Raw genomic sequence first — 24,760 nt, 5'->3', positions numbered from 1 at the left:
ATCAAATAAAATCTTATTGCATATCTGAAATCCTAATTTTTCTTACTCGAGATTTGATTCCAAGTTTTGATGCGAAATACATATTAATTTATCACAGGATCAAAGAGACGATACTTTTTAATAATTTAGACAAATTAATATTACATTGATACACAATGAATAATGCCTTAATGTTATAATAAAACTAAAAACCCTTGACAATTGATATTAAACGGCATTTGTCAATGTCAAACCGACGTCAAGCAAGTGAATTTTACTTCACAGTAAATGTAATGGACAGTGACGGGTGCTTCAGAAGGGTGAAGGATTTTCCATGCTTACTTTAGCTCTGTTTGGAAAATTTTAACGTCACGACCTATTCACTCGCCGAGTGACAGTGCTTAATGCTCTACCCAATGTCCCTCCAGGCATCGCCAAAAAAAAATCATGAATATTTATTGACACTGATAAGTGAGCAAAAAAATTAAATATTTAATATTAAATATGGTAAATAGATATTGATTTTATAAGACACAATATTTATTTAAAAAAAAATATAAATTTGAACCATAATAGCGTCTACTTGTTGATGTAGACCGATGTATCAAAAAACAACAATGTCCTTCATATTTATTTTTACTAATTTTCAGACTACACTGTTAAAAATTTCGATTGTAATTTTAAAAGAAATGTATTGGAAGCTAATAGGCAAAACATTTATTTAAAATACAACCGGGTATTGTAAAATGCTGAAAGAGCGGAAAAAGCGGGGATCAGGTTTGGATCTGGATATCTCAATTAAAACGCGTAAATTATTATCAAAATAAACACTAGGAATTTATTTATAATAAATACACTTAATATTCAATATGTTAAATAGCGGATTGTTTAAATAAAAGCGGATTTATAATACACAGCGTGGGTAGCACAAGCGATGCCGGTTGACACGTGGGTGAACACTCTGCCGGCACTGTAAAAGCGGTGAAATAAATGCACAAATAACACGATTTATCTGTAACAAACTGAAGCGAATTATTAGCGGTTAATTTAAGCAATTTAAATTATAAAAATAGCGAAATGCGGTTAATTAACAATAAGCGAAAGCAAAGCGGAATTAATGGCGACTTGTTGCAACGAAAGCGTGGAAGCGAAAGATAATAATAATAGTTCGTCTTCTTCCTCGTTGACTTGGGGAAGAAGGCTATTGCGCATGTCTAGCAGGAGCGATCAGCCAATAAAGTGGTCGATCCATGGCGTGATCGAGAGGCTGATTTTCCATTGGCGGTTCGATTTTGCGGGAACTAGCGGTGGACAGGTGCGTCTCTTTAATTTGGGAGTCCCCCAAGAGCGAGTTAATCGCTACTGGGCCTTGTTCACCGAACAGGTATAGTAATATTACAAAACATATATAGCTCTGTGAGGTTATTAATTTTACAAAACGGTTTTGTAATTTTACAAATATTTTTAGATTAGCTAAGTTTATAAAATTACAATACTTTCCTTGAATTTTACTTCAATTGAAATAATAAAAAAGAAAGATTTGATTTAATATTTGTTGTCATTTTATTTTTATGAAGCGCTGACTAGATTTTGCATCTCACGTAGACCTAATTTTTACAACCCTGATGACATAAAGTGAAAATAATATTTACCCTAACTAAGAATCGAACGCGAGCCGCGCGCTTGACAGACCGATACCTAACGCCCTACGCCGTACGACCGATAGGTGGTTCAACATCTTATTATTCTTATAAGCTAATCCTATGTGGTGATTGAGCATTACGGCTTATTATTTATTATTTACATTATTTGTGTTATTTGATGCTGTTTATTGATGAAAAATAACTAACTTTTACATTATTTATAATTCATTGAATATTATAAAAATAAAAGTCTAACATATACTCCTTAAAATATATTGATTTCGAAATGATCGTTTGAGCGTAATATTAAAATTTATAAAAGATAAATGATGCCTCGAATTTATTATTACAAATAAACAACCATAGGCTAAAAATAAGTAAAAATAAATATCAAGGAAATTGTTGTTTTTTGATACATCAGTCTCATTTTTGTAAAACTGAAAAGCATTGTTTTTAAAATTGGAAAACAGTGAAGTAGAATTACAATTCGTGTAATATAATTGAAATTGTCTGGTAACATTACATTGCACTGTGTCATTTTACAATGAAAATTGTAAAAATAAAAAAAAAGCTTTTTAAATTTTTTATGAGATTATTGTAATATAAATTACAATATTTTAATGTGATTTTACATACAATTCAGAATCAGATCACAAATAATGTTTACAAAATTAAAAAGCTTTTTCTTAAAAATTGACTAACGGTTCTGTAATATTACAATACGTGTTAGGTTTATACAAGAAGATTGTAAAATTACAATACATCTTAGTAGATTTCCTGACAGCTGTTGGAAAATTACATGAATTGTATTTTATTTTGCATTGCTATACACTGATTTGTAATTTTACATATCATTTGTTTTGTAATATGATTGTAATTTTACAAAAATTTTTAACAGTGATATACACGGAAAAAAAATCCTATGAAAAATTACTATAGTAACATCGTAATCCAGGACTAGACGTTCAGTATCTCGATTTTTACGATGCTGCCGTCTACAGAATACAATTTGAATTAATGAAAATTACGATGTTATTTAGTAAATTTTTTTTCCGTAAGAGCAAGTGAATAAGGACGCATACTATATGTTTTAATAAAAGAGAGACAGAGTCTAGTAGTTTGCGACGCCACCACCGAAAGATAACCAACTACTGTATCGAGGGTCTTATTATGTGACTGAACAGAAACTTTAGTTAATCCCTCCGATAGCGTGAGGGAATAAACCTTGGACTTGAGGCGGAGAGGACACCAGGTTCGATTCCTGGATGATACAGAATTATTTTTTCGGTGACCTAAACTTCTTTTTAATTTGAGTGATAGAAATTTACGATGTTGCATCGTATAAATTACGATGTTTGAGTTCTGGTCCGGCACTGCAATATCCGATACTAAAAATTACGATGTTTTCATTGTAATTTTTCGTACAATTTTCTTTCCGTGTAGTTGTTTATTTGAAATAAGAAATTCAAGGCATAATTTATCTTTTATAAATTTTAATATTACGTTCAAATGATAATATCGGGATGGATATATTTGAACGAGTATATGTTAGACTCTTCTTTTTATAATATTTAATGATTATAAATAATGTAAAAGTTAGTTATTTTCCATCAATAAACAGCATCAAATAACACAAATAATGTAAAAATAAGTCGTAATGTTCCATTACCTCGTAGAATTAGCTTATAAGAATGATGAGATATTGAATCAACTATCGGTCGTACGGCGTAGGGGGTTAGGTATCGGTCTGGCAAGTGCGTGGCTCATGTTCGATTCTTAGTTACACGGAGAAAAAAATTTTGCTATAGGAACTCTATAGTAGTTAGTTAGTTGTAAAAAGTTCCAGTAGGTTAACGTTTTTACACGCTTTTTATTAGCTTCACTTGTATGTCAGTTTGTCAGTTTGTCAGTTTGTCAGTTTGTCAGTATGTAACTCTCCTTCGCATAAAGAGACTACCATAATGATATTATTTAAATTTTGATTATTATCAACCTAGAACCCAGGTGATGACCTTCCTAGTCATCCTCTGATGACCATCCCGAAGTTATATCTCGAAACCAGGTGTTTTCCTCCGTAGGTTTTCATCGGGAATGGCACAGATAAACCCGTACATCAACCCGGAATCCTCTGATGACCATCCCGAAGTTATATTTCGAAACCAGGTGTTTTCCTCCGTAGGTTTTCATCGGGAATGGCACAGATAAACCCGTACATCAACCCGGAATCCTCTGATGACCATCCCGAAGTTATATTTCGAAACCAGGTGTTTTCCTCCGTAGGTTTTTTACACGCTTTATATTAGCTTCACTTGTATGTCAGTTTGTCAGTATGTAACTCTCCGTGGGTAATTTGCGCGCCTGAATATTTTTGATAATCAAAAAATAAAAGTTTAAAACAACTAAAAATCACGCTTTTATAAATAAACCAAACTAAAAGTAAAAATAAATAATAGTTTAAAAACTAAAAACACGCTTTTATAGAAAACCAAACTAAAAATAGAAAATAAATTTTAATAAATTTAAATTAAGAATAGTGTTAAAAATTTCAATAAATATTAATTAATAATAGTGTAAATAAAAAATGTATTTTATTTTAAAAAAAAGCGTGGGGTGCATGGTGTCAATAGTTATAAATATTTTATTGACAGATATGAGTAGAGTGATTATCATTTTGATATCTTAAAAGCACCCCACGCTTTTTAAAATAAAATACATTTTTTATTTACACTATTATTAATTTATATTTATTGAAATTTTTAACACTATTCTTAATTTAAATTTATTAAAATTTATTTTCTATTTTTTAGTTTGGTTTTCTATAAAAAGCGTGTTTTTAGTTTTATTAAACTATTATTTATCTTATGATAACAATACCGTTTGGCTCCTGCAACTCTACGTCGTTGAGCTCTGAGAGCTAAACGTTATTTACCTCTCACAACTCTACAGGATCGTTCTGAGACTATAACAAATTTTTGGCAGTCTGATTAATAATTTTTTTTACGATTTAGCATTGATAATTTAATAAATAAATGCGACAGAACGAATTTATATTGCCAACAATAATTGTATATGACAAATAAGAATAGTATTATAATAGAAATAAAATAATAATAGAACTTATATTACAAATAAAAATTATAGTCGTCACAAAATTATCTTATTTTCTTGATTATATTAATAAATATTGGACATAAAATCACTACCGTATATGCACAAGAAAAGATAAATAAACGAAAACCAATTTTATTTTGTGTTAAATGGGATCTTTTGAATGTATTCCGATAACTTATTACTTATCACAATATATTCAACTAATAAATTTAATTAACAGTCACTGCAAATGAACCTTGAAAAACCACAAATACAAAACTGTTCTAACGAAATTCAATTTGACAAAAAAAAAAAACCTATTTCCTTAAATAAATAAACTGAAAACTTAATTGTCCTCATATATTTTTAATAATATGAATGAGTAACAAAATAATTCTGTTTGTCATTTTAGAAGGTTATGAAATATGTCAGCGCACTCTACTACTGCGCAACGCAGGGCGCTCCCAACTATACCGTTTGGCTCTGAGAATAATCCCGTAGAGCTCTGAGAGCTCAACAACATTGAGTTATCAGAACTAAATAACATTATGTTACTGTAACTCTACAACGAATAGTAAACTGTGTATAGTTGTGGTAACTCTACAGTTAGGTTACCAGAACGAAATTTTTTTTTCCGTGTAGGGTAAATGCGTTTTTCACTTTATATTTAATAAATAGCAAATTAAGGTCTATATGAGGTGCCAAAGTTCAGAAAATATAATTAGCGCTTCATAAAAATAAAATCACAACAAATATCAAATCAAATTATTTTTTTTTACTATTTCAACTATCAACTACCTATATATATATATACATATATATATATATATATATATATATATATATATATATATATATATATATTGAATATTTTTTCTCAGAGTACTAAACTTACAAAACATTTTTAATAGAATTTGTTTTGTAAAATTACAATCTCGTTTTGTAATATTGTTAAACAAATTGCCGATAGATGTTTAGTAAATTACAAAAACTGTTTCGTAATTTTCCTAAATTAAGTTGGAATAAAAAGTGGAGTAAATTTACAAAACACATTTTTAGTAAAAATACTATAGAAATTTTTAACAGTGTAGGAGAAACGGGCAAAATGGAGTACCTCACAAATTTCGTTGACAAAAAAAATTTTTTTAAATCCTTTCTTGGCCTACGTTGTGGGTAAGGAAGATTAAATTATGATAATGTGTTTTCTGATCATATTTATATGTAATCTTCGTAATCATATGCAATAATAAATAACATTTTAGCATGGTATACTAGCCAAAACAGTCAAAAAATTAACTACTGAACTTAGTGTATTTTTAATTTTCATCTTTTAATGCATTTAATCAAACACACAATTATTTCCTTGCTTATATACAAAACTAGGAAATCTTAATTGCCATAAAACTAAAACATTTAAATAAACTTCAAACTTTTGGTACATAATTTATTTACAAGGAACAAAATAAAAGAATACCTATAAAATGCTTGTAATTTCAGGGATACAAAATTCACCAACAATGAATATGTGAAACTAAAAAAAATATTTTTTTTTCTCAAGTAAACTTTGGATTGTTACGTGAATTAAATACACCATTGTAGATTGTTATTTCCGTTCTCTATCAGTATAAATGGCTTCCAATCGACCCTATTGTTATTGGCCCTCAGGCTTGTTAACTTGTTCTCTAGATTTTCATGCTATACCCTGGAACTATCGTTCCCTCTTCAGCTGATTCCCTTCTCATTGTTAGTCCCTTTACTTCTTCTGTATAGACTTTACCTGTTCGTACTAAAACTTTCTCGAGGTATCATCGTTCCGTAGCCCGCAAAGGCAAATATCTATATGCCATTGCCTGCAATATGAGAAGAGATAAGAGAATGTAGAAGAGAAAGACAGATACAGATATAGATGCAAATACATTACAACAGAAAGAAAATGAGAGAAGAGTGCTTTTGCTAGTGAGAAGAAAATCGTTCGATATAAGTCCTATACGTCTCATACCGTCTTCAAGTTATAATAATTATGTAACAAGCCGTCGGCGGAGTTTGCGGTGGATAAAGTACCAAGGCGTTGTTATACAGAAGGGCATAAGAGCACCCACAGCGTTACTTCAATTACTACCAACCGAGCCCGAGAGTTGTAGCGAGAACAAACCCATCTGAACTACAGACGAAACATTACTACTCTTACAATATAGTATACAATAATCCAAGTATACCTATAGTGTTATAGGTTGTAATATAACTGCTACGATCTATGGATTGTTTTCGCTCAACTACGAATTTGCTTATGAGGTCACACAATGGTTAACCACAAATCTGCACTATCAGATTTTACAACTGGTAATAATTCGCCAGTCACAACTAACCACTTTCAATTGCAGATAAATTATCCATCCATAACCAACGATATTTTAGGTTAGGTATTTAACTTTAGGATTAGCTGAGGTTGCTTCCAAAGACCATGGTTACGATTTAAGGTATTGCAGATTATAGACACTTGAGAACTTAAATAAAAATAGTTATTCGAACAAAAATGCAAATGTTTTTAAATTCTTTTATATCATAATAAGATCTAGTGGTTAAACTAAGGGTGGTAATTTACGATGGTTTTCGGATGACTGAAGCTGTGCTAGTAACTCACAAAGCCGACCGCCGTTTACCATTTACCGCACAGGAGATCTTATTAAGCGTTCCAAAGTGCCGAAAGCATTTTACCGCGCGTGTGGCTTTTGCGCGGTTCACAGGAGTGACATTGGACTCTATTGTACTCGTAAAGTGTATATATTAAACCCACAAGAAGGCAATAGACTGGTGGACAAGCAAACCATTTTAGTTTTTTTAGCTCCATTTATTTTCATACTCATTCCCTTAGTATACATTTTATTAGCGTCATTTAAAATGCCAATAAAATTTCATCAAATTAATATTATATCGTCGTGCGTCATTTAACGCTTTTATCTACCGCCTGTTAGAAATGTTTCAAATACACACACACATCCATATAGGTACGTAGGTACATATATGTTTAAAACGTAAAGCTCTATCAAAGTTGGCGGTGCAAACGCTCGAGTTAATTGAACTAATCAAGCCTCGACGTGAAGCGAATGGGAATTTCGTTTTACCTCAACGTATATATGTATCAAGTATATGTATACACAGCTGTCTGTTTTAAGTTTATATCACTAGCGCAATACACTCTCGAAATTATGTGCCTTAACATTTCAACTAAACTGACGAATGCAACACATTAACTGATTTGATGCCAGTAAATTATCTACACGCGCGTTAAACTTACTTTCACAAATACATTGGCGCGTCATTACATCAATTTAGAAAAAAGCAAACCAATCAATTAAATTATTTATAAACTATTATTGCTGCCACAAATCTATCTATGCAGGGTAAATACTACATAAAGTAATCAATACTGCCGATCGATAAGGATCGACAACCTTCGGTAATAGCAGTTACGAACAATTTTAGTCGCCTTCTACAACAAAAGAAACAAGGCAATGAAGCAATAGCATTAAAGATGAACACACGAATTTCGTTGCACACGAAAAGAAAAATTTGGAAGAGGGTTGACCCTAAAAGCCATCCCTGCAAATTCCCGCTAAGTCCATACCTAAACTAGAGGTGGGTAGTTCCGGACCTGTATAGTTCCATGAACTATGTTTTTTGTCGGATACGTATCCGATCGTTCCTCAAAATTCACTTGAGTAGGGGAGCCTAGGGCACGACGGCCCCCTTAAGCCGATTTTTCCTTTTTGTGGCTTTAAACCATCAAATTCATTTATTTGTCATCTACTTTGAACAAATCAGTCGAAATTTTGAAAAAAATCGAAAAAAAAAATTTTTTCTGGGGCACGACGGTCCCCTCCCTAAAAAATCATATAAAAAAAAATTTTTTTTTACTAAAGCTATTACCATCGAAATCTAGAGACTTTCCTTCCAGAAAACGTCGTCGAGGGAAAACCACGATTTTTACGAGTTTTGAGAATTTGAAAAAAAAAAACATTTTATATATAAAAATGATGATTGCCATTGTCTGTATTGCAATGGACTTTCCTTAGAGTCCTCAAAGTCATAGATTCAATGTAAAAGTTGTAATAAATGGTCTTATGATATGATATTGTGATCATTGCAAATAATCGTATAATCATTAAAGTATCTCGATGTGATTTTCTAATCATCGAACATTTATAGTTCATGGTTCATTCAAAGTGTAATTTTTGTTAACGTCTTGAAAAATTATTATAAATTTTATTGTTAAGCTATTAATTAGTTTTAAATAGATAAAAAATACAGAGACGTTGTTTAGCAATGAATTACGTTGGTGCAATGAATGATTTACGTTGATTGAACTTCTCAAACATAATTTGGACTTTAATAACATATTTAAACTTTCTATTTTTTATTTTTACATCTATTTTTCTTCCGATTGTTTTCATAAAATGCTATACTATGTATTATTTTTGTATGGGCGGCCGCAAAAAGTTTCGACTTCATGGTCGATGAATAAAGAAATAATAACAATAATAATAATAATTGGAAGGTTGGCAATAGCCTAATCGGCTCGGTACCTGCATTTCGAAAGAGTGGGACCAGGGTTCGATTCCGACGCCCACCAATATTTTTCAATGATTATAAACTAAGAATATGTGCGTTTCATTGCTAGCCTCTGTACCGGTCGGGTTTTCTGTGGTTTTCCCGTATAGTTATGGAGGTAAAATGTCATTATAGAAGTACCTCCATACTATTTAAGACCGTAATGCAAATGCAGGTACTGATTATAACGCGTAAGTCGGCCACAGTCGCAGCACATGTGTGTCGGGCATGAAAGAAAAAATCCCGACATGCAGGGGGATGGGGACGAAAAAAGTGGGTTGAGAGATTATATTGCGGAGAAAAAAGTGGAGAGACAATAATTCCCCACCCTCCCTTGTAAAACACTCTACAGTGATACAAGTAAAACCATCCTCAATTATAACCTCAATTATAATAATAATAATTGGTAACATTAGTTTATATTGATTGAAATCACAGGTCGAGTTTTCATATTGAGCTTTTTAAATACGTAATATCTTGAACCAGACCTTTTTTTTATATTTTTATCAAGTCAAAATTAGAAATATGAATTGCGTAGAACAAGACATCCTTATGTAGCTGAAGTTCCGAACGTTCGTGAAACGAAATCGTTTTTCATTCATAATTTCCACAATATTGAAAAGATCAAACCAAATATTTCTGAAAAACGTTCTTTTGGGGTCTCGAAGGTATAAAAAAAATTTGAATCCTCTCCGACTTCCGGAACATCCCCTAATGACTACCCTTAACTTTAAAAAATTCATAATTCCGTGACTATGAAAAAGATCAAGCCAATTCTCGCTGAGAATTTTCGTTTTGGGGTCCCACAACTATTAAAAAAGTTTGAACCCTCTCGGACTTCCGGAACACCCCCTAAAGCCCACCCTTAACCTTAAAAAATTCATTACTCCGTGTCTATGAAAAAGATCAAACCAATTCTCGCTGAGAATTTATGTTTTGGGTACTAGAAGGTATAAAAAAAATTAGAACATTTTCCGACTTCCGGAACACCCCCTTATGCCCTTATAAATACCCCCCTTAACGGTTAAAAATTCATTACTCCGTGTCTATGAAAAAGATCAAGCTAATTCTCGCTGAGAATTTTTGTTTTGGGTACTAGAAGGTATAAAAAAAATTATAACATTTTCCGACTTCCGGAACACCCCCTAAAGCCCACCCTTAACCTTAAAAAATTCATTACTCCGTGCCTATGAAAAAGATCAAACCAATTCTCGCTGAGAATTTATGTTTTGGGTACTAGAAGGTATAAAAAAAATTAGAACACTTTCCGACTTCCGGAACACCCCCTTATGCCCTTATAAATACCCCCCTTAACGGTTAAAAATTCATTACTCCGTGTCTATGGAAAAGATCAAGCCAATTCTCGCTGAGAATTTTCGTTTTGGGGTCCTACAACTATTAAAAAAGTTTGAACCCTCTCGGACTTCCGGAACACCCCCTAAAGCCCACCCTTAACCTTAAAAAATTCATTACTCCGTGTCTATGAAAAAGATCAAACCAATTCTCGCTGAGAATTTATGTTTTGGGTACTAGAAGGTATAAAAAAAATTAGAACATTTTCCGACTTCCGGAACACCCCCTTATGCCCTTATAAATACCCCCTTAACGGTTAAAAATTCATTACTCCGTGTCTATGGAAAAAGATCAAGCTAATTCTCGCTGAGAATTTTTGTTTTGGAGTACTAGAAGGTATAAAAAGTTAGAACCCTCTCGGACTTCCGGAACACCCCCTAAAGCCCACCCTTAACCTTAAAAAATTCATTACTCCGTGCCTATGAAAAAGATCAAACCAATTCTCGCTGAGAATTTATGTTTTGGGTACTAGAAGGTATAAAAAAAATTAGAACATTTTCCGACTTCCGGAACACCCCCTTATGCCCTTATAAATACCCCCCTTAACGGTTAAAAATTCATTACTCCGTGTCTATGAAAAAGATCAAGCTAATTCTCGCTGAGAATTTTTGTTTTGGGTACTAGAAGGTATAAAAAAAATTATAACATTTTCCGACTTCCGGAACACCCCCTAAAGCCCACCCTTAACCTTAAAAAATTCATTACTCCGTGCCTATGAAAAAGATCAAACCAATTCTCGCTGAGAATTTATGTTTTGGGTACTAGAAAGTATAAAAAAAATTAGAACACTTTCCGACTTCCGGAACACCCCCTTATGCCCTTATAAATACCCCCCTTAACGGTTAAAAATTCATTACTCCGTGTCTATGGAAAAGATCAAGCCAATTCTCGCTGAGAATTTTCGTTTTGGGGTCCTACAACTATTAAAAAAGTTTGAACCCTCTCGGACTTCCGGAACACCCCCTAAAGCCCACCCTTAACCTTAAAAAATTCATTACTCCGTGTCTATGAAAAAGATCAAACCAATTCTCGCTGAGAATTTTCGTTTTGGGGTCCTACAACTATTAAAAAAGTTTGAACCCTCTCGGACTTCCGGAACACCCCCTACAGCCCACCCTTAACTTTAAAAAATTCATTACTCCGTGCCTATGAAAAAGATCAAACCAATTCTCGCTGAGAATTTATGTTTTGGGTACTAGAAGGTATACAAAAAATTAGAACATTTTCCGACTTCCGGAACACCCCCTTATGCCCTTATAAATACCCCCCTTAACGGTTAAAAATTCATTACTCCGTGTCTATGGAAAAGATCAAGCCAATTCTCGCTGAGAATTTATGTTTTGGGGTCCTACAACTATTAAAAAAGTTTGAACCCTCTCGGACTTCCGGAACACCCCCTAAAGCCCACCCTTAACTTTAAAAAATTCATTACTCCGTGTCTATGAAAAAGATCAAGCCAATTCTCGCTGAGAATTTTCGTTTTGGGGTCCTACAACTATTAAAAAAGTTTGAACCCTCTCGGACTTCCGGAACACCCCCTAAAGCCCACCCTTAACCTTAAAAAATTCATTACTCCGTGCCTATGAAAAAGATCAAACCAATTCTCGCTGAGAATTTATGTTTTGGGTACTAGAAGGTATAAAAAAAATTAGAACACTTTCCGACTTCCGGAACACCCCCTTATGCCCTTATAAATACCCCCCTTAACGGTTAAAAATTCATTACTCCGTGTCTATGGAAAAGATCAAGCCAATTCTCGCTGAGAATTTTTGTTTTGGGGTCCTACAACTATTAAAAAAGTTTGAACCCTCTCGGACTTCCGGAACACCCCCTAAAGCCCACCCTTAACCTTAAAAAATTCATTACTCCGTGCCTATGAAAAAGATCAAACCAATTCTCGCTGAGAATTAATGTTTTAGGTACTAGAAGGTATAAAAAAAATTGGAACACTTTCCGACTTCCGGAACACCCCCTTATGCCCTTATCCAATGGCAATGACCACTCCTTATATTTGTTAAAAATTCTAAATGTTCGCTTGCGACGAGTCTCACGCTGATTTTTGTTGTGTGATTTGTATATCTTTTTTATAACAAGGAAAAATTGACAGGAAAGTTACAAAGATCAATTGGAGGTTTATGAGAAATTTCTTTATTAAAAAAAATATACATCTATACAATAAGTATAAAACTGCTAAATTTAACGAATGCAATAACTTGTTATGGTATTGTCGTATTTTTATTTATCATTTTTTCATTGGTGTTTCAGTTAGTTGAATCGAATTACAATTTCAAGTCTAAAAATCTTTATTTATCTATTTTCATTTTCTACATCTACCCTATACGATATTAGCCGGTATAAGTATTTGAATATTATAAAAATTATTAGTTCTTTTTTTATACTTTTTTTATTCAATCTATATATTTACACTATATTTTTCGATAATAATTTTAGAGAACTGCAATACTATTTGTGTCATTTCATCAAATAATTTTGTCTTGGCGCGATTTTTCCAGATCATGTATAACAATTCGTGAAATTGTTTTTTATAATAAGAAACGAATTTCCTGAAAATTAGATCACTCATTATGCGGTGGCTACAATCTTATAATTTTTGGAAATTTAAAAAAAAAAGCTTAAACTTTCAGGGAATTCATTTCTTATTATAAAGAACACCTTTCACAAATTTTTGAACAAGATCCGCTAAGGTCGCGCCTTAAAGATAAACTTATGAAGTTGAATGACTTATATTGATGTGTTTTTTTCTCAAATTCTTATACCGTTGCCCAGAACACGCCACGCGGAGGCTATCGTATTTTCTAATGATGACGAAATATCATGCCAGAGGGAAAATTTCGACAACTTTGTGGTGAATCTACTTTTTATACATTTATAAATAAAAATTTTATAATCGTCTATTGTTGTAAATTGTATTTTTATTAAGATTGACAATTATTATTTAAAAAAGCTCCATTCTTCTTGATATTTCGCCATTCTAAATTAGAATGTGTTCCGCCTCCCCCCTCCCTGTCCCCATCATCTTTCTTGAGTCAGAGTTTAACTATCTTCTTCTAATATTCATTCCTGATCTCGAACGTTCCACAAGCTCAAATTTTAACTTGGATTCGAATCTTATGCTGAACTTGAACACTTATTCCTAAGTTTGAAGTATTATTCCTGAGTTCGAATCCTTATACCTAAGCTCGGAAGCAACGTGAGCTTAAATGTTAAACTGAGCTCGAATCCTTATACTGTAGCGCGGAAGTAGTATGAGCTCGAATCTCAACATGAGCTCGAAATCTTATTCCTGAGCTTGAATCGTCATATCTAAGCTCGGAAGCATCATGAACATGAATGTTGAACAGAGCTCAAATTCGTACTTCTCGAAATCCTATTCCTGAACTCGAATCCTAATACCAAAACTTGGAAGCTTGATGAGCTTGAATGTTGAACTAAGCTTGAATATGTATTTGAGCTCGAAATGCTATTTCTGATACTTAGATTCCTCTATACCCATGTTTGGAAATACCATAAGTTTGAATGATGAACTGAGCTGGAATTTCGGAATGGGCTCGATTGCTAGCATAAGTTTGAAATTTTCCTTAAGCTTTGTATTCAAACAATTATCGTGAGTTGTCATAATCGCCAGATTTTTCTAGTCCATTTTCATTGGTCCTTCAAATCATCGAATTCATATCGTCTACATAGTCTACATTTATAATTTTGTTTTTTACGCTTGGGTTGTTTCGATTTCTTACGCAGTTTATTCTTTTTCAATTTTTCTTGATCTCCTGTATTAAATTCATTATTCTCCAATTTTTCTTCACCTTCTGTGTCCAATTCGTCATATTCCTGACAATTAAGATGAAGTGATCTTTGACACATATCGCAGTCGATGTTTATTCCTGTTTCAATATTCTGAAAACAATATAAACATTTATCAGCCAAATTGGAGGATTGCAACATTATAGAGTGTATAATATTTTCTCTAAATGTTTGCGGATCGAATTGTTGATTCATTTCCATTTTTTGCCCTATACATTGTATGTAGTACATTATATAAGTTGCCGAGTTAAATCTATCAGTTAGTTTTTGAAGAGGCCGAACGCGAGGTTCTTTTACTTCCCAGTTTTGTATTGTCAACTTTTTAAAGCTGGATTCATCATCACATTTGTTTATATACCTTGCTAAAGCTTTCAGTATTTTTGTAGAGTTATTTTGTCGATCGTAAGGATCTAATATTTCAATAAATTTTTCACTGACATTTATTATAATTAACATCCAGTGGCTTTCTTCACAATATGGCATAAAAATTGTTTCACCTAAAGTACTTTTTATCTTGTAATGTATTTGATCTGTAGTTGTGAAATTACTTTTGTTGCTCATCATTACTGTGTATGATAAATCTGTAGATAAATAACATATATTATTCCATTGATCAACGTTCATAGCTGCAAATATATCAATAGTCTCTGCATCAAGAGGTCTATTCCGATAAAGTATACTTCTCAACTGTTTGCCACTCAATGTCATTTCTTTCTGTATTATAAAGTTTCTGGTAGTGGGATAATAATACGCTATTATTATATTTTCGGATTTTGTGTTGGCGTAATAGCTGACATCATTAACCAAACTGTTTTTTAAAAACTGCAATTCCTGGTGGTTCAAATCATCAACAGATAAGTCATTTGCTGCATATCTCTTTCGCTTTTTATTTCTTGTCCCACCAGCAGTTTGTATTTTTGGCATTTTCTTCTTTTTTGTCTCCTCTTCAGTTTCTGTTAATTGCTGCAATTTTTTTCCAGCCATATGTCGAGTTTTTCGTTTCCTTACTTTTTTTGATTGAATATCATCATTTACAGTTTTTCGATCCCATATTAATGCATCTAGAGAATGAGCTTCAGTTTTTCGATATAGATCGTAATGGGAATCTTTGAGTTTTGACTTCGTTTCTACTTTGCTTAGAGCATTCTCTAGTACAAGAGCCTTGTTATGATCGCGCAATAAGCGACAAACTTTTCCAATTGGCCAATTTGTTTTATCCATCAAAATATCGTATTTGTAATTTTTCATGTGAGATTCTGCATAAACATTTGACATTCGCGATATTTCTGGATCTATCAAATCCATCAGCATTGCGGTCCACAATGGACAGTATGCCAGGTATTGAACCAGTAAGTAGTCAATGAACTCTGGACAATATAAGCCATTCGTATGTTTAGCTGTTGTTTTTGAATCGGGGCTATCTATCTTCTTTTCAACAATCATATAATAACGTCGGTAGAAAGGAGACATGGCATATATACTTGATTTTTTCTTAAATTTCCGTGAAAATTGTTCCCAACTCATTTCTGTTTTATCATCTACGGATGGATCTTTCAAATCTTCAAATAATTTTACAGTTTCTTCCTTTTCAATTTTCTTAGTTTTTATCAAATCTTTAATATATTCCTGACATTTAGTTTTATCTTTTTCAAAAAATATATCCACGATATATCCAAATAGTTTGTCCATTTCTTCAAGATTTCGAGTCATTATCATCAATGCCATCAATTCCATCACTAATCCTAAATTATTTTTCAATTCTGGCAATTCTTTTTCTACTTTTTTTGATACTCGATTCATAATGTGAGCACAGCAACTTTGTAATAATGTCATTCGTGGCATGCTAGTACTTTTCGTTAAATACAAGTATGCATCGTTGAGGTATTCATTAATATTGGTGTTGTTCCATTCTTTTAATATGCTATTCATAGATGCCCAACTCCAATCTGTAACGATTGCATCAAAGTATGGCCACTTTTTTTCTTCTGTAATTACGAATTCTTTATATTGTTTTAGAAACGTAGAAATACTTGCAATACCATGTTCTGACGTAATAACTTCACATAACGGGATTGTTGAAACTGATCCACGATACACTAATCCGTAATAAAAAATGTGTTTCTTTTTCAATCCATTAATCGGTCTGACGTGTGCTCCAGTGGCATCAAGGTGTATTATAATCGGTGTCCGTGATTGATCAACAACTCTGAGCTGCTCTTTCGTATACATTACGACCATGAGAGGTAGACTAAAATAACGCAAAAAACTATCTGGATCATTGCATGATTGAAACCATAATTGACCAAGATCCTCAAGATCCGTTAATTGCGATTGCGATTGAGGTGAGTTTTTGAAGTATACATTGTTAAAAATTTCGAAACGATAATTATTGATGCTTACTGGTTCTCTTACATTCTTCTGACACTCCGGATGGCCGTTTGCACTACTGTAGCAGTCAAATTTAAAAATATTCGTATCTACTTCAGTTATGTCTATCATGTATTTTGCATTATGGTCCGAGTGAAGACATCGTCCGTATACTGTAAGATTACTTGAATATTTGCAAGATTGACTTATCAATTCAAATGGACAATAACATTGGCGATTTATTAATAAGTTTTCCATAATATTTTCCACTAGCTTACAATTTACAAAATTTTTTCCGTTACTTAGTGGTTCACTAACTACTATGCTTTTGCCTACGTCAACGTTATAATATTCTCGTTTTTCAACAATTTTTTGAAACTTTGTATAGTTCGAAGATTTTGTTGATGATCCATTATTGCTATCGTCCTCCTTGTTATCTTTTATTACCTCTGGTATTTTTTCATCACTTGTTTCACAATTTACATTTGATATTAATTTATTCAATATTTTATTACGTTGAAATGGTTTTATGGGCTCATTATCAGTTGAGATTTCATCAAAATTGTAAACATCGTCATGAATATTTTCTATTTCCGTAGTTTCTTCCATAACTGATAGGTTACACTTCGGGGCGCAACCTGTAATTTTTAAAATTATCATGATTATCAACCTGTAATTTTTAAAATTATCATGATTAAAGCAGATTATAGTGTAATCAATATCCGAACAAAAACTTGGTGTGCGTGGTTACACAATATTTTACTTCTTGTGAAATTCGTGAAATCAATCTATTTAGACTTAAAAAAATTTTAAGTACACAATGACGCACATCAAGTACATTTCAAAATTGTTCCATAAAATTTTTGAATTCAAAACAAATTTTTTTTATAATAGTACACTCTTACAAAGTCGTTGTAAAAATAAAAGGAATACAGCTTTTTAGGTTTTCTAAACCTACTTTCATAAACATTTTCATAGATTTTTTTTCAATAAAAAAATTTTTTTGAATTTATTGTTATAATTTTTAGGTTTTTGGTTTTCTGCCTTAAAAAATGATTACAATTTAAAAAAAAATTTTTTTCCATACAAAATTGTTCCAGCAACAAGATTCGATGTAAAAAAAAAAATTTTTTTTATTTTTTTTTCAGTTTTTTTTTTTTTTTCAGACTTAATTAGCTTTTAAAAAATCGATTCCACACTATCGGTCTCAATCGATTCCAAATTTCATGAATCGTCCAAATAACTTATCAACAAAAGATCGATTTTTAAAATGTTAACTAACTTTTTTTTTTGTAAACAAATCAGTTAAATTTTTAAAATATAGATTTTACAATGTAGATATCCAATGATTCAGAATTTCATGAATCGTAAAGAAAACCTAAAGGTAAATCATCGGTTTTTAAAATGTTAACTAATTTCTTTTATAAATAAATAGAAAAAATTTTATTTAAAAACATTCTCCACATGATATGATATATTTACGATTCACGAAATCTGGATTCGATTGATACCTATATTGTGAAATCGTTTTTTTTAAAGTTTACTAACAATTTTTATAAAAAAATTAAAAAATTTTTTTTAAAAAAAGTTCATCACACGATAGGATATCTTTACGATTCATGAAATTCTGAATCGTTGGATACTTACATTGTCAAATCGATTTTTTAAAAGTTTAACTGATTTGTTTACAAAAAAAAAAGTTAGTTAACATTTTAAAAATTGATCTTTTGTCGATCAGTTTTTTGAACGATTCATGAAATTTGGAATCGATTGAGACCGATTTGTGGAATCGATTTTTTCAAAGTTAATTAAGGAGGTCCTTTCGCCATCAATGTTAAATAAAAAATATTAAATTATGCATAAAATTAATTTTTATCTAATACTTAAAGTCCTTATGTATCTACTAGTGAAGTTTAATTTATACTTCACCGAGCAAATTTTTGAAAAAAAAATTTCTAAAAATGTTAGTATTTTTTCCGAGTCTTACGAGAAAGTCAGACCTTAACAACTTTCTCGAATTATGGCATTAACCACCGATTAGATGGGGTAAAAAAAAAACTCAAAATAAGGTTTTCGAAATATTCAGGTTTCATTTTTTGCAATAAAATATATAGGGTGTCAAACTAAACTTTAACGTGCTTATGTTTTTCATACATACTTATTAGTTAATTTATTGTTAACAAATTTTCATAATTCATAATTGAAAAATAAAACAATAATTAAAAAATACTAGCATTCCTGCCATGAGATATTAGAATGTTATGGTTTTGTGACTAAACAATTTTAATTAATTTATTTATTTACATTGACTGCAAAAAGTTAAACATGGTTAAGGTTATATTTTGCAAATAAAAATGTAAACAACCGAAATAAAGCGTTGCCAAATCACGGACAGGTTACTAACAGCTGATTTACAAGAGTCAAATTAATTTTTGTATTTAACTATTTTTTTTTTTAATTTTAAAAATTTCAACGATTAATGCCTCGAATACTATTTATTTTTTAATTTTAGGAATTTTTATGGGTTTTTTATTTTAATTTATCGAATATTGACTACTATAGTTGTTGTGACTAAACTGGAGCGAAAGGACTTCCTTAAGTTTGAAAAAAAAAGAAAAACTTACAAAAAAAACTTGAAAAAAAAATTACTCTCAGCATTTGAGCGGCCGCTTACTATTGTCATTATTTGCCTCACATCATTATTATTTCTCTGACAACGGTTTGAGGGGAATGACTGAACTAACTGGGCATCACCACTAGAGGCGTTGAAACTTATTTATACTCATTTAACATTGCCATTCGTGGAAGCCTTATGCTCTGTCTATTACTCTCTTCGCTCTATCTTCCACTATTTGAAAAGGGCCTTCATGTTCACGTTGCATGGATTTATGATTGTACGAATTAATTTCTGAATTTTTTATATTTTTTTTTTTTTTTTTTTACGGAAATCGTAGTAAGATACGTTTTCTACTTATGGATTTGATTTTAATTATATTTCATAAGATTTATTAGATTATAAATTTTTTTACTCGTTTAAAAGAATATTCTTACGCCATTCTTCGTCACTAGGAGGTTACAACCAAAATAATTTAAGTAACAAACAAATAATACATACCGTTAACCTTCACAATGCTGCTTTCCTTGGAAATTTGGGTGAAATAATTTTTATATGTTCACTCTGGCACTTATTTTTATATCGAATATAATTTATTTGTTGATATATACTATTTAATTGGTTTGTAAATCAAATAATGCTTTGTACAAGTACACAATTACAAACATGCATGCAAGTAGCATCAATGTAGTATATACACTATATTGTGGAAAAGTTGTATACGCCTCTCACAAAGTAACATGTGCTACCGATAGAGACCGCTGTCTCTCTTCGGAGTATAAGGTAAGAGCCCCAGTAGCTGCTCACGTACCAGTACATGCTCACTCTATGTTTTTATATGTCTATATTTGTGAATATAGATTTACAAATACATGGAGTGAGCATTAGTCCAGTCGGCCTGGAAATAAAAAGAGGTTTGTTGGCAACTTTCTTTTTTTTTTTTTTTTTTTAATTATAGCTATTGTTGTCTGCTCTAATTGCTATAAGCAAAAAAATCAGCTAAGCTCAAAAAAATTTTTTTGAATTTATATGAATAATTTTCATTTTTTTGAATTTTTGCTTACAAAAATAGTTAAAATTAAATTATTTTTTTTGCATAAAAATGTTTTTCCGGCAACAAAGAATCGATACGAAAAAAAAAATTTTTTTTTTAATTTTTTTTAATGCAAATATACAGCTAACTTATTCTTCTTACCAAAATAAAGTTTACATCGAAGATTTCTTTTTCAACACATGTACTTACATGATATTTTCTCGTTTAGTATTTTAATCAAACTCAGTTCGCGCCGTTACGTCATGACCAACTGTAAGATACATGAAAGGAATCTACAGTATAACTTTTACACACGAAATATACTTTAAGTTCAGACCGACACACTAGTCTATACTCCGTAGCCTACGTTGATCCATTGTGCAGTCTGTCCGATCATGCGCAGAACGAAGCCCGCACTATATGCTACAGTGAGCGGGTATTGAAAACAACACGCAGTATATAACCACAAAATTCATGTTGGTACATGTGCAAACAGCATAACAAAAACGTTTTATCTGAATTGCTGAATCGACAGAAAATAATATTATAAAAAATAAAATGGGTAATTATATTATTGGTTTATTTATTGATTTGGAATACTTGAAAGAAATACTATTCTATGGTCCAATTAACAATTAGTATCAAACAAGTTATAATTTATGATTTACTTTAGTGTGATGAATTAGGCGGCTGGACCATTTTTTTCAACACAGTTCTATCCGTATTAAATAAGGAAATAAATCAATTAACTAATTTTAAAATGATTAACATAAATAAAATTATTACAGGTTGCAAGGAGAAAGATGATAAATCATCACAATCTGGTAAATTTCAAGTTTCATAGATTGCAAATTAATTCAATTCTTTGAATAAAATTCGGATTTTTGGCTAAAACATAATAATTTAAATTTTTACAGGTAAAATTACTCCAGCACCACATAAAGATCTAAAAAATGACAAGTCTGGTAAATATTATAATTTTTAAGATTTAAAAATTATTATTTTAATTTATTAATTTTCAGTAATTTATAAAAATCAAGTAATTATTAATAAAAGTTATCGCTAATAATGCATGAGTAATTCCAGATAAATCTGGTAAATTTCAAGTTTCATAGATTGCAAATTAATTCAATTCTTTGAATAAAATTCGGATTTTTGGCTAAAACATAATAATTTAAATTTTTACAGGTAAAATTACTCCAGCACCACATAAAGATCTAAAAAATGACAAGTCTGGTAAATATTATAATTTTTAAGATTTAAAAGTTATTATTTTAATTTATTAATTTTCAGTAATTTATAAAAATCAAGTAATTATTAATAAAAGTTATCACTAATAGTGCATGAGTAATTCCAGATAAATCTGGTAAATTTCAAGTTTCATAGATTGCAAATTAATTCAATTCTTTGAATAAAATTCGGATTTTTGGCTAAAACATAATAATAATTAAGATTTTTATCAATAGTTTAAATAATGATTTGAATTTTTACAGATAAGACTACTTCAGCAGAGGTTAAAGGACCTACAGATGACAATTCCGGTAAATAATCTAGTTTTTTTAGATTTAAAAATAATTTTATTGATTCATTACTTTTCCAGTAATTTATTATCAACAAGTAATTATTAATAAAAGTTGTCACTTATATTGCTTGAGAAATTGCAAATAAATCAATAACAAATCTGGTGAATAAATCAATAAAAAATTTTGACATGTATTGATTGCAAAAGAATTCAATCAAATGACTGAAATTTTTATACTTAGTTATAATTTAATAATAATTTTAATTTTTACAGATAAAAATGTTCATCCAAATATTAATACGTCTAAAAGATATTTAGCTAACGTAGAGGATATTAAAAAAAGCCAGCGTAAATTGCGTAATTTGCAAAAAATGCACCGTAAGCTCGAGAGGAAACTGGAAAATAATAATAAAGCCCTAAAATCAGTCGGAAGTTTACTCAAAATACATGAAACTAATAGAAATGAGGACTCAGAAGAGGTCATTGAAGTGGAGCAATCGGAGGAACTACTTGAGGGGGCAAAAGAAGAGTTAAGCGAACAAGATGGGCTAGAAACCGACCTTCGAATAAAACTTTTAGAAAAATATGAAGAAAAAAAGCAGCTCTACAAAGTTAGAGCAATCCAACGAAGAATGTTAAAAGAGTCGGAGTGGAAAGTGCGTGATTTTTTAAAGGCCGAAAAAGAAGCTGAGGAAAAAAGATTAAGAGAGAAATGGGAGCGAGACGAAGCGAAAAAAAAGCGGAAAAACCACGAAAGAATTGAAAAACACCGGCGAGAAGAAGAACTTCTCAAATCACCAGTCCGAAACTCGGAATCGTATGGCCACCATCAATGTAGACAACGTAGACAACGTAGATTTAGCGGCAAAAATAATTTTCGGATCCAAAGATCTCGAAGCCGTAGATCTGACTCACGCGAATATCAACAAAATCAATACGAAGGAGACAGAGAATATCGGCAAAGAGAAAATAGAAATCGGAGGTCTCCAAGTCCACCATATCAACAAGATCTTCGTAAACGATACAGAGAAAATTGGAATCGGAGATCTCGTACTCCAGAGCCTGAGTCAAGTTATTGTTGCGATAATTATAACAAAAATAGAGGTGGATGCTGTCGACAATACGGATCTAAAGTTGAATTCCACGATAGTAATCGTCACTCATGTTGTTATACTAACTGTAAGTAACTTTTTACCGTTTACACTTAACAAAACTAAATTTTATAATTAATTAATGATATAATTTTATTTCTAGGTTGTGGCAGCAACAAAATTAAAAAAAAAATGAGCAATAACAGCAGAGCAAGAGCTGCGGCTTTTAGAGAATATCGAGACGCGAGTTATTATACACATACATTTCATAGGCATCATTAAATGATGGTTTATAACTGAGTTAATATTTTTTAAAAAATTCATTAGCTTTATTGGAACGTTTTTTTTATATTTTTTTTTCTATTTCTAAATATTAATACTATTAATACTACCTTTATTCCTATTACACTTCATATTAGATCATATTGGCTTACATACTCTACTTTATTCCCTTTTTTCAACGAGTTTTCATTGAAGATTCACTTACCCAGTGTTTTATTAGTACCTTGACTACATCCTGATTTTTAGGTTTCTCGCCCACAATGCCCTGCTAATAACTACTAATGTTTATTTAACGTTTAACTTCTAATAATTTGTTATACCGTAGCCTAGGATTTTATTTTTATTCTAGATGTTCGAGTTGATATTCAGCACTCTTCACACGCTTTTATTATTCTGTTCAAAATTTCCGTTGCTTTGCTACTTAAACTTTTTACCCAAATTATCTGCTCTACTTGAAAGTTATTATTATTTTTTTAAATATGTTAAATTGTCATTAATATTATTTGTAATCTCGATCTTTGGTTTATTCTTTTACCATTTTATAAAAGAATATTAATAAATAAAATAAAAGTTGTAGCAAATTTTTGACTTCGATTTATTGTGCATGAATTTACCTATTTTGCTTTGCAAGTTGATAATTGGAAAGCATTTTATAAACAATTCTATTATTGCAAATATTAGTAATTCAGCCTTTCTTAAAAATCTCACCAAAAAAATTTTTTTTTATTTCAGCTTTTTTCATTTGTAAAAAATAACAAGTGATTAACTGAAAATTTTAAAAAAGTAATTACTATTATTAAAATAATTTTTCGTACATTGATGTTTTCGCGCCATCAATACGATTGGTTGATAGACAGAGAAACGGGAATCACTCCTTGTCCATCTTGGAATTGAGCGGGATTTTATAGCGGGATCAATTAGTGACTAACCTCACAATTGATAACGTGATCTATCTAATAGAGACGCTAACATTTTGTTACAAAGAAAAATAATAGTATAAAATTAATTTAATTATTTAGTTTTTAATTTAAGTATTTAGTTTTTTAGACGTTTTTTGAAAAATTGCATTGAAATTCATTACAGGAAGTATTTTTGATATTGATTTCTAAAATTATATCTCAGGTAAATTTTCCAACAGTCTGACATACATATGAAAGTTAGAAATCAAATTTTTAATATAATTATTAATGATTGTTCAGCTAAAAAAATGGCAAAATCGACAAAAGACTCTGCTAAATTCGTTAAAGCTCTCGTTGATGTTGTTTTGGCAAAAAATATGAACCTAAGCCATGACAACCTAATTAGTATTGAACACCTCAATGATGCAGATCTCATCTTAATGTCTCCTGGATCGAT

The 24,760-nt window shown here is 31.0% G+C and overlaps 1 protein-coding gene and 1 long non-coding RNA gene across 3 annotated transcripts in view; one reads left to right on the top strand and one right to left on the bottom strand.

The window, feature by feature from the left end:
* Positions 1-847: 847 nt before the first annotated feature.
* The window catches only part of LOC123264467 (mannosyl-oligosaccharide alpha-1,2-mannosidase IA-like), an 82,883-nt gene continuing 58,970 nt past the window's right edge, over positions 848-24,760 (bottom strand). Inside the window, exon 3 of one of the 2 annotated variants that reach the window (XM_044727780.1) lies at positions 848-1,001. In XM_044727780.1, coding sequence (XP_044583715.1) covers positions 852-1,001 — 150 coding nt within the window. In that variant the 3' untranslated portion in view covers positions 848-851. Of the gene's footprint in view, positions 1,002-6,502; positions 6,563-24,760 lie in introns of those variants that run through there. The other variant, XM_044727788.1, reaches the window with a different exon arrangement.
* LOC123264540 lies at positions 21,426-22,055 on the top strand. Its single transcript, XR_006509367.1, has 3 exons — positions 21,426-21,474; positions 21,698-21,745; positions 22,003-22,055. It is a non-coding gene; the product is annotated as an uncharacterized LOC123264540 (long non-coding RNA).

This window comes from Cotesia glomerata, linkage group LG1, assembly GCF_020080835.1.
Source record: "Cotesia glomerata isolate CgM1 linkage group LG1, MPM_Cglom_v2.3, whole genome shotgun sequence".
NCBI lineage: Eukaryota > Metazoa > Arthropoda > Insecta > Hymenoptera > Braconidae > Cotesia > Cotesia glomerata.
This window is presented reverse-complemented; position numbering and strand designations above follow the sequence as displayed.